The 11378-nt window shown below is 44.5% G+C and overlaps 1 protein-coding gene across 1 annotated transcript; it reads left to right on the top strand.

The window, feature by feature from the left end:
- The first annotated feature begins 4629 nt into the window (after nucleotides 1-4629).
- Nucleotides 4630-10408, top strand: LOC105038205 (heat stress transcription factor A-3). Its single transcript, XM_010913930.4, has 2 exons — nucleotides 4630-5264; nucleotides 9018-10408. Exons 1-2 carry the CDS (start codon nucleotides 4668-4670, stop codon nucleotides 10170-10172), a joined length of 1752 nt encoding a protein of 583 aa, XP_010912232.1. The 5' UTR covers nucleotides 4630-4667; the 3' UTR covers nucleotides 10173-10408.
- The last annotated feature ends 970 nt before the right edge of the window (nucleotides 10409-11378 follow it).

Here is an 11378-nt window from a genome sequence, read left to right as displayed (position 1 = left end):
TGCGATGATCCTTCCATTAAGCTGCGGTACTTTCTTTTTGGTGTTCGGGTGCCGCATGTCGATAATCGCCTTTATCTTCTTGAGGTTGGTCTCAATTCTACGTTGAGAAACGAGAAACTCGAAGAACTTCCCCGAAGTCACCCCGAAGGCGCACTTGGTCGGGTTTAGCTTCATTCGATGTCACCGAAGAGTGCGAAAGATTTCTTCCAAGTCTTGGACATGATCTGAAGCCTGTGCGCTCTTCACCAGCATGTCGTCTATGTACACCTCCATGTTGTGTCCAATTTGAGCTTTGAAGACCTTATTGATGAGGCGCTGGTAGGTGGCTCCGACATTCTTCAGACTGAAGGGCATCACTCTATAACAGTAAAGGCCTTTGGCGGTCACGAAGGCCGTATGCTCTTCGTCCTCGAACACCATCCAGATCTGGTTATATCCGGCAAAGGCATCCATGAAGCTGAGCAGTCGATGGCCGGACGTCGCATCCACCAGTTGGTCGATCTTTGGTAGTGGGAAGCTGTCCTTCGGACAGGCTCGATTCAGGTCGGTGTAGTTGATACAGATCCTCCACTTTCCATTGGCTTTCTTCACCATGACAATATTGATGAGCCAGTCGGGATATGTGGTTTCTCTGATGAAGCCTGCCTCGAATAGTTTGTCTACTTCCTCATCGATTGCCTTCTATCTTTCGGGGGCGAAAGACCGTTTCTTCTGTCTCACCGACCTCATGCCAGGGGCGATGTTGAGTCGGTGAGTCTTTGTTTCTGGAGGGATGCTGGACATATCCGCTGCCGACCAAGCGAATATGTCGGCGTTGGCTTTCAATAACTCTATCAGCTGTTGTCGCTCCGGGTCGGACAATTGTGACCCGACCCAGATCACCTGTTCAGGATCCTTTGTCATCAGGATGGAAATCAGCTGTTCAGCTAGTTCACCCTGTTCCTCCTCTTTTCGTTGGTCCAACTTGTCGACCGACAGAGAATCCTTCGATTTATTGTTTTGAGTTGAGATTTGGAAGCATCGTCGAGTGAGCTGTTGATCCCCGTGCATTTCTCCAGCTCTATTTTTAATCGGGAACCGGACCAGCAAGTGATATGTCAAGACTATCGCTCTAAGAGCGTTTAGTCCGAATCTTCCAAGTATGGCATTGTAGGCCGAAGGTACTCGGACGACCGTGAAGGTCAAGTAGACGGTGCTTTGTCGTGGTTCAGCCCTAGCTATCACAGGAACAGTAATTTCTCCTTCTACTGCGACGGCATCCCCGGCGAAACCTACTAGGGGCGTAGAGACTCTCCTGAGTCGGTCGGTCGACAGTCGTATTCGAGAGAAGGTCGAGTAAAATAAAATATTAGTCGAACTTCCATTATCAACAAGAATCTTTTTTACATCATAATTCGCTATTATTGCCGAGACAACGACAACGTCATCATCTGTAAAAATGATTACATCATCCTGGCGTGGTTTCTTCGTCGACTCCCCTTCAGCAGTCGTCCCTCGGTCCAGTCGTTTGGAGATCATGTTGATGACCCCGGCAGTAGGCTGATTGTTCACTACCTCTTCAGGCGGTTGGGGTTGTCGGTCGGGAAGGGCTCGAGTCGGTGGGTCCCTTCGATACTTTTTGAGATACCCTCGTTGTATGAGGGCCTCTATTTCATCCTTAATTTGGATGCATTGCTCGGTGTTGTGACCGTGGCCCCGATGGAATCGACAGTATTTTCTCCGATCGCGGCCCTTTGCCTTCAGAGGCGGAGGCCGTCGCAGATATTCGGCTCCTTCGATCTCCATCAGGATCTGTGCACGAGGGGCAGAGAGAGGGGTGTAGGAGTCATACCTGCGATGCGTCGGTCTTGGGCTCCGACGTCGGGGCGATCTCGGGCTCCATCGTCGGGGCGAGACCCATTTATTGGTCGGGGGCCTACTGGGTTCAGCAGGAGCCCGACTTTTCTTCCGCTTCTCCTTCTGGCCCTTGTTCTCGGTCAGACACCGGTCGGAAGCTCCTTCGTCTACGCGCATGTATTTGTACGCGTGCTCCAGCAATTCGGCGTATGTCCGGAGGAGGGTCTTGTCTAAGGAATATGTAAATCGGAACCCCCTTAGACCCCTCTTCATGGTCGAGATAGCCATGTCTTCGTTGAGGTCCCGAACCTCAAGTGTGGCCGCGTTAAATCGGGCCACAAAGTATCGGAGTGCCTCATTTTCTCCCTGCTTGAGGGAGAAAAGACTGTCCGAGGTTCGTGACGATTTTCGGCTGGTGCTGAAATGGACCACGAAAGAATGCTCGAGCTGCCCGAAGGAGTGGATACCTCCTGAGTGGAGGCCGGAGTACTAGGCCCTGGTAGCTTTACGAAGGGTGGCGGGGAAGTCGATGCAAAGGAGAGCATCGGTTGCCCCTTGAATTATCATGAGAGCCTTATAGCTCTCCAGATGATCAACTGGGTCGGTGGAGCCGTCGTAAGGCTCCACATGAGGCATCTTGAACCGACTAGGGATCGGTTCGTTGAGGATAAATCGGGAGAGAGGTTGGGTGGTCTGGAAGTCGATGTCGTTTGAAGACTTCCGACCATCCGTCTGGAGCTGGGCAAGCCAACGGTCGATTTTTTCGAACTTACATTCGTAATCGTCCAACCGTCGGTGTTGAGAAACCCCAGAGGTCGAACCTCCCGACGAATTTGAGAGGGAGGCGGATGGTATCCGCGGTCGCTTCTCCTTCGTCGCTTGCTCCAGCTGGGAAGGAGAGGGACGCCGAGATCGGTGGGTGTCACGCCGTGGCCGCCTCCCTCCTTTTCGATGGGAGTGCTGAGATGACTGCTCTTGGAGAGGAGACGGAAGTTGACGCGGGCATCGGCGGCTGCTTCTAGACGGCATCGGGTGCGCCGCCGGTTGTTCCACCGACGGTTGCGGCAACTGGGTCGATTGTTGTTGGAGATTTTTTACCGCATCCATCAGAACAATCATTTGCCACATGATCGCCGCAATCTGTGCCTCCATGGTCACCGACGGATGCGGAGAGCTGGGTTCCACCATGGAAGGTAAAAGAGGGGCCTCCTTCCGACGGGAAGAGTGCCTCGCCGATCCGATAGCTCTCGATCGCTAAGCTCTGGTTCTTGTCATCTCGAGAGATTTTTCAAGCTCTGTGAAGCTCACTGTCTTACCACCGCCGCGGCCGACTCGAAAGTCCCCTACCTGGCACGCCAAATCTGTTGCGGCCAATCCCCTCATCGTCTGATCGCCGGGGACGCGCACCTGCAAGGAAAGTCCTCACTGACTGGAGATGTCTCCGGCGGGGACCCTCCGATGCTCAAGTCAGAGAGGGGACTGGCAACAGTGGAAAAATCAGGGGCTCAGCGAGAGAGAGAGCTTGAGAGCTATTTTTTCAGCTTACCAAAATTGTTGTCTTACTCCATTTTATAGTAGAATGCGGTATGGTCCCGCCATTAATGGTGCAGACAACTGGAAAGTTGTCAAATCGTCGGGGGCTATCAAATCATTGTGGGTTGTCAGGTCATCAGAATTAACCCATGTCCTTGACAGGACAATGTCCCATGGCAGTCGTACAGCATGTCTTTGGCAGGACAACAGTCCATAGTGGTTGTACGGCATTTGGACGGACTGACCGACTATACATCGGTATTTGATTGTCGGGACGTTGGGTGATGACTCGAAAACACCGTCGGCTGATATAGTGTCTTGTGGAAGTCGGATGTCGGTTGCCACCCCCGATAGTGAGTCGGTGATATGGATTCAGTCGCTCGGCTGGTTGGAAATGGTATTGGCCTGTCTGACCGATATATTTTTGATCGGATATTATCGGCAGTCATTGTCGGAATCGTCTGTCCATCTGATGGGTAGAGTCGGACGTCGATAGGATTGTTTTGAAGATAAATCAATGTATAGAGATCAGTCGATATATCTCAACAAAAATTATATTATATTATTTATTTATTTATTTTTTGATAAGGTAAACTTACGAGCTCTTAAACAAGACGTCTAAACAGCGTGGAAGAAGCATTCGCCGTGACAAGATAAGCAAGATCTTTTCCGTGTGGCTGGTTGAGCTTCCTTTGCCAAGTAATCGGCAACTTGGTTCCCTCCTCTAAGTGTGTGGTTGCGATGAAAATACGGAAGCAACTTTGATATTTCCAAATGGCTGGGGAGTAAGTGGCGGCGGCCCATTTTCGTCATGTCGGCGCATACCTTTTTTTGGTTAAAGAGCAAAATGATACTTTATTAGATCTTCATTAAATATCTACCCTGCCGCTGGCGCAAGCTTACATCACGGCGCGCGTAAATCTCGCGTCCGAACGTCTGAAGACGGCGTGTTATCCACCGTGGCGTGTTATCCACCGTGGGATCTGGGTGGTCTTGTAGACCGCCCGAAGGCAATAATTTTTCCTGTATACGTGTTTGCATCCAAAACAAAAAAAAAAAAATCTGTATACGTGTCGCTCTGTCATAGGTCATCATGACGTGCCGTTCACCCACTGGCCCCTCAGATGGGGCGAGTCCTACGTTTTCTATAATTCGTGCGCGCGGGGCCCATCCTTCCTTGCCTTTCGGATTCGGCATCTCCAGTAAGGCGGTGGCGGTTACTCCCTCCCCAACCCCTCTCTATAAATATCGCCCGCACCCTTCCCCCGCAACCACAATCTCTCTCTGTAGCATTTTCCATGGAGCCCGGCGATCAGCCGCTTCGCCCCCTAACTCCAATCCAATCCTCTCCTTTTTCTTCTTCTTCTCCTTCTCCTATCTCTCCTTCCTCCTCGGCTTTAATGGAGACGGCGATGAATCGCCATTCCGGTGAGGGATCGAGTTTTACCTTTTCTTCCTCCTCCTCCTCCTCATCTCCCTTCATGGGATTTGGAGCACGCTCTGCTTCCAAGCTCCATCCTTCTCCGCCTCTCGAGCCTGTGATCGAGCCATTCGGGGAAATCCCGGACTTCTCCTCCCAACCTCCTCCTCGTCGTACTGGGGAAAAGCTTCCACCCTGCTCTACGGGGTCTTCGTCGTCGTCTGGGGATGGGGCGGGTGGAGAGAGTGTGCAGATCCCTCGGCCTCTGGAGGCTCTTCAGAGCGCGCCGATCCCGCCCTTCCTCTCCAAGACATATGAGCTTGTGGATGATCCGTCTCTGGATCTGCTCATCTCGTGGGGCTCTACTGGGAAGAGCTTCGTGGTGTGGGATCCCGTCGAGTTTGCGAGGGCCGTTCTGCCTCGGAACTTCAAGCACAACAACTTCTCCAGTTTTGTCCGCCAGCTGAATACTTATGTGCGTATTGCAAAAACTTTGCCGGAGACGGCTCTTGTTGCTTGTATTTTATTCATTTTGTTTCAGTTCGTATTTTTCATTCATTCTCTGTTCTTGACAAGCATGGGATTTTGACCAATGATTGTTGCTCTGTAGATTGATTGCTGCTGAGGACTTTTTTTTTTTGTGTAGGATCGCAGTGTATCCTTTAACTTATTGATGCTGTACAGATTTCATGTTGCATCCTTGCCTTTTTTTTCTTTTTCCTGCAATTTTTTCCCCCTCTTAATCCTGATGTATATGCTCTTGAGTCCGAATATGTAACTAAGGATGTGTCTGCTTTTGAGGCGAATGGTATGTTGACTGGGACATCCACTGCTGTTTTGTGAGGTCCGTGGGAAATTCTTATGTATTTTGTATTTGTTTTGTAAATTGTACAATGAACCTGTAACCACTACACGAAAATGTGACTTGCCAAGAGTGGGAAGAATCTACATCCATCACATTTATCTACAAGATTAGTTTGTTGGCCACACAAGTGCTTCCGGATTGGAGATGATCTCTTGGAGTAAACCTTACATCCCCACGGGTAAGCATCAAAATTCACATAGATAGTTCCGATATCAAATGAAGTATTTTAGTGCAACTAACCAGCATTGCCATTCAAGTATGCTTATGTTCTGAATCGTATGTCTTCCAATAATTTCACAAACTTGGTTCTGTAGGTTTCATCTGTTTCATTTTCTCTTTTTGGTATTGCTTCACTTTCCCAATCTACATCCTCATGGTCTGCCTCCTTGTCTTGTGGTGTTTGTATGTTTTCTATTAGTGGCACAATCCTGTGGGAGTGAAGTGTCAGGTGAAATGTGCTTCTTCGTAGTTCTCTGGAGGTATCTAGTTATATGCAGGTGGGACATTCCATGAATCTGATTGTTTTGTACTGTGGTTTTTCCTAGTTCCTACGCTTTACCCTGTAGTCATCACATACTAAGGAATATCAGTTGTAATTTTAGAGCTGGTTTTGAAAAGATTGTGCTAGTGCTGGGAAACCACTAAAAGGAACAAGGTCCAAATATAAGGAGGTCTATTCTTTCAACCAGACATCACAATCAAAGTTCACCATCTCAGTACCGGATCCTGTACCGGTACTATCCTATTATAGTGACGGTATATGGTTTGGTACTGTACGAGATAGTATATCGAGTGCTGGTACGATATAAGGCACCATATCGGCATAGTATCGATACAGTACGGTACGTTCTATATCGGATGGTATGGAGTGGTACAACAAACCATGATTACAATCATTTCTGATGACAAATCCCAATTAAGATAAGAGGGACTAAAATATGAAGTAGTAAAAGTACGAGCCTTTGTAAATGAGGCATTGAGCTGATAGCCAGACTAGAAAGCAACAGATTATACACATTGAAGTGGGGAACAAAGTGATAATTGATTTTGGGTGTCTCTATCATCCTTTTAGAGGTTGGGTTATATGTTTTCTCAACAGCACTCTTCCATCTAATTGTAGTGGCCAGTAAAAATGAAATATGGTTTTTTAAAAAGGAGAAGAGGAACATGGCAACATTCATAATAGTTGTGGGCACTGCCTGATTTATGTCTTTAGCCTTTGAAGTAAAAGGCATTCTATGTTTTGCCCCTTTTGATGATGAGGGATTGGTGGGCTAACCAATTAGCATAAACGTAGCTTTGTGCTTTAGCAAGGCAACCAACGAGATGAAAGGAGAATGATATAGGCTCCTAACATATACTGGAGATGAGCAAGTATTTAGGAGAGATGTGAATTGATCAGTCAGCAAACTAAATGACTGGAAAAAGAGAGTAAGGCAAGACACAGTGTGTAAATTAGATCTATGTTATTTTTATGTTTTCATATTTATTAGTTCAAAATCAGGAAGGTGCTTAGAGAAAAATACTTTCCTGATCTCTTAAGTAAACCAAAAATGCATAGAAAGCTGAAACAAAATAAAGTAAATCTAGTTTACATTAGATAGTCAAGTAGGTTAGACTTCTTGCTAACAAACAATTTTTGAGTTGCCATCAGTTTAATGGAGGAAGCATGATATGAGCATTGATACCATGCCCAAATAGTTAGATGCAGAATCAGTCAACTTGTAGATGGGCCTCTGGTTTGAAGACAAGGTGGTTTACAAAAGGGCAGTTGGAAGAACAGTATAACAAAAATGTTAATATAATTGGTGGTAGAATGATGATGAATTGTAAAAGCTCATGAAAAAGCATGGTCATCGAATGGTAAGATACATCTATGAGGAATCATAGCCGTGATTACCCCTAATAAAGTTGATGTGAAGAACAACCTGATAGAAGTTCTTAAACCATGCATTCAGTGAAGGTTCTGAAAATGTTGAGGACATGCAGTGCTGGATGTGGAAGATTGACTTGTATGTACCTGTTGCAAGCTGTCCAGGCAATTGAAATAATTAATGAACAGATGCATTGCGGAAAGATGGATTCTAGCAACTGCTCATGATGACAAAGGGGATCATGAATCTCCAATCTGGGCTTATCTTCACAATTTGACATAAGTTGAAGTCTGTAAGAAATAACTTTGGTACTCTGTTTCAGTTGAAACTTTGTAAATTCTTTAATGGTGGAGTGATGGAGTTGCTTAGAGCCAAGGAGGGCATGACCTTGCAAGGTTTGTGAAGTTGTCACTGGCCAACAATGGGTCTGCTGATTAACATTTCTATCACATTTGGCCTGTAAAACGATTTCTGGCATTTGGAAGAAGGATCTGAAAGATGTTAGTGTCCAACAAACACATCACATTTATATGGTATCATATTATTTCATTTTGAGAATATGGTGGTTTTTAGCCACCATTCAGTTTTTGATCTGAGACCTCTTATTTAGAGAGAGCCACATTATATAATTACAATGGCTGTGGCACCTACTACATTTTAAACTATTAGTGTCCACTGGAAGTGTATAGAGAATAAATCCTAAGACAAAATTTCATGTCTATGTGATTTAGCTGGTGAAAATGGATCTATCAGATGTTCAGCTTCAAGGGCCCTAAAGGATTCTCTTGCTTTATGGTCTTTGAAATTCTTTTCCAGAGTAGCTGTGTTTTCTGAAAAGAATTGGAATGAGAAACAAAAAGCACAAAAAAAAAAAAAAAAAAGAAATGATCCATCCTTATGAATATGATGTGCCCGCATAAAGTTACTCTAGATTTGCAGGCTTGTCAAAATATTTGTATTCTTAGAACAGTGGAAGAAAAAATTATCACCTTGTTGTGCCTTTGCTTGTATTTGGAGGCATATAGCAGCAATTTCTAGAACAGTTAGACCTCCATGCTTAGGGTTCTTAGCTGTTTCTTTGGATTTTTTTTGTTTTTTTAATGCACACCTATTTTGATGAGCAAAAACTAGAATATATTTATGTTGATTCCATGACTCTATGCAAGATGTAAAATCGGTGCAGCCTTTTAAAGTCTTTTTCTTGTTCCCATGTCCTTATGCTTGAAGTGCTGCTAGATTTTAGTTATCTGAAGATGTGAAAAACTAGATTATCTTTATGTTGATTCTATGTCTATATACAAGATATAAAATCAGTGCAGCCTTTTAAAGTCTTTTTGTTGTTCCCATGCCCTTATGCTTGAAGTGCTGCTAGATTTTAGTTATCTGAAGATGTGAAATTGATTCATGCAGTATTGCATTGATTGCGCTTCTTGGAGAAGGTCTCTCCATTTTTCCATATTTTATTTGTGAATTTGTGGTCTTCTTTCAGGGTTTTCGCAAGATTGATGCTGATCGATGGGAGTTTGCCAATGAAGATTTTGTAAGAGGAAACAAGCCTTTGTTAAGAAACATAAACAGGCGAACATCATCTCAAGTTCAGCAAGTAGGTACTCAAGTATGCTCTTCAGCTAAAATGGGGAAGCCTGAATTGGAAAGTGAACTCCACACATTGAGAGAGGAAAAGAGCACATTGATGCAGGAAGTCATCAGACTGCAACAGGAGCATCTCATGACAACCCAACAGATGGATGCACTGAACCAGCAGATGGAATCAGTGGTACAGAGGCAGAAGCAGATGGTGTCTTTCTTGGCGAAGGTACTTCAGAACCCAGTGTTCTTGGCCCATCTTAAGCTGCTAAAGGAACAAAGGGAGATTGCTTCTACAAGAGTAAGACGAAAGTTCCTCAAGCAACAGTCACCCAATCATAGTGATTTAGATAAATCCATTGAACATCAGACTGGAAAGAAGAGACTAGAATTTACTGGTTCCACTTCTGCACTGCAAGGCGTTGAAAACAGTGTGAGTAAACTACTGCCTGATAATCTTTTGCAAGATATGGTGGAAAAACTTGGTCTTGACACAAACAGACGAGAACTTCTCAGAGGCTCAGATGAAACTGGGCTAGAGGTGCTGGACCCATTGCTTCTGGACGCTGATTCTGCTGCCATCCAGGGAGAGCTTCCAGAGAGTTCTCAGACAAACATGGGCTTCAGTGGCACCGAGTGCTCTGCATCTTTTCCTGAAGATATAACCCCAGAGAGGATGTTTTCAGATGCTGTAGTCCTTGCAACGGAAGGTGCAGGGCCAGACCCCAGCACTGTCAGCTTCAAGGGAAAGAATGTCATGGAGAAAACGGAAGTTACCTTTGGTGGTAGCGATTACGTTGTGTCATTCCCAGAAGACACCTTTCAGGAGAAGATGTTTTCAGATGCTATAGTATCTTCCAATAAAACTGTCAGCGAGCAGGAAGAAATATGGAACATCGGTCTTGAGGCTGGAGAATGTTCTTTGAGTTATTGCCACAATGTTTGGGATAGCCTTGCTCATGATGCCCCCAATATTGATGTTGCTGATGGAACTGGTGCGCTATGGGATATCGATTTGCAAACACTGGAGGAAGATTTGGAGTATGACAAGTGCTGAGGCAGCGACTACTCTTACCAGGAACGTGAAAGTCAATCTAGACTAGTTAACAAAGATCATAATGAAAACACGGACCATAGGGATATTGTGCATTGACCATTGGCACCCTTTGGGGTACATATATCATCACCATTGAAGAACTCACGAAAATTTGACCGATTGATATAATATTGATTTTGATTGTTATTCATGTGGATTTTTTGGAAGTAGTAATTAATTATTTCCTTACAAAATTATTTTTGGTTTCATATAATTTTGTTACCGTCTGGAAGGTTCATAAGGATATTTGTGGTGGTGGAACCAGTAATGTAGTTCCTTGCAGCTTTGGTGAATGACTGATTTGCTGGATTTGGAGTTGAGGCTCCAGTACCCATCATCTGGCTTCTCATAGCCTTTACGAGGGATTCAGGTGATTAGAGCAGTTGTAGGATTTCTCCAGCAAGTTCACTGGAGTTTCATTATTATTACTATTATTTTTTGCCATGATTCGGGCACCCTAAATCATGTTTAGTTCTCTATCTGGTTTGCAAGGTTACATTTTATCAGGTCATTCTATAATTTAATATGCAAAACAAGCCGACGACTTATAATGGTGTGGATTGATCCAATCCCAACGAAGTTTTAGTTGATTCGTGTATTCTATTGTCAGGTCTTTGGTATGCACAAAGTTACAGATTTTCCTAGCTAACCTAGAGTTCTTTTTTGCCTGTTGATGTACAATAATGCTCTGAGATCTGCAAAATATTTTAATGATATGGAACTTTGTGACCATTTCTTTATAATGATTGACACATTTAAAATATTATATGGATGCGAGGCAACTCCTTTCATATTTTTGTTGGAATTGTATCTGAAGAATGATAAGCTGCTTGTCTTGATGCCCGTATCGAAATTTGCTGATAATTGTCATGCAGATGGTAATCACTGGGTACATTCTTGTTTTCTCACTGCACGGCATTGCGGGCACTCCCCGGTTATTGAATATCAGGAGGGTCAGTCCATTAACGTGAGAACTTCCATGGTTGCTTGAAACAATTGGTTTTGTAAAGATTGAATATAGGAGAACAACTCTCTTGTATTGAACTCGTAAAAGAGATAATTTATTTATACAAAAAGTTGGCTGCAATTTCTTCTAAAATGTATATATATATGTTTGGTCAAGATTGGCTTCCAGAATTAAGCAAATTCATAATGAATTGCAACCCT

This window comes from Elaeis guineensis, chromosome 1, assembly GCF_000442705.2.
Source record: "Elaeis guineensis isolate ETL-2024a chromosome 1, EG11, whole genome shotgun sequence".
NCBI lineage: Eukaryota > Viridiplantae > Streptophyta > Magnoliopsida > Arecales > Arecaceae > Elaeis > Elaeis guineensis.
This window is presented reverse-complemented; position numbering and strand designations above follow the sequence as displayed.

Coding starts and splice junctions, on each gene's coding strand:
- LOC105038205 (XM_010913930.4), top strand. CDS start 4,668: ATGGAGCCCGGCGATCAGCCGCTTCGCCCCCTAACTCCAATCCAATCC. Junction 5,265..9,017: donor TCCGCCAGCTGAATACTTAT/GTGCGTATTGCA, acceptor GTCTTCTTTCAG/GGTTTTCGCAAGATTGATGC.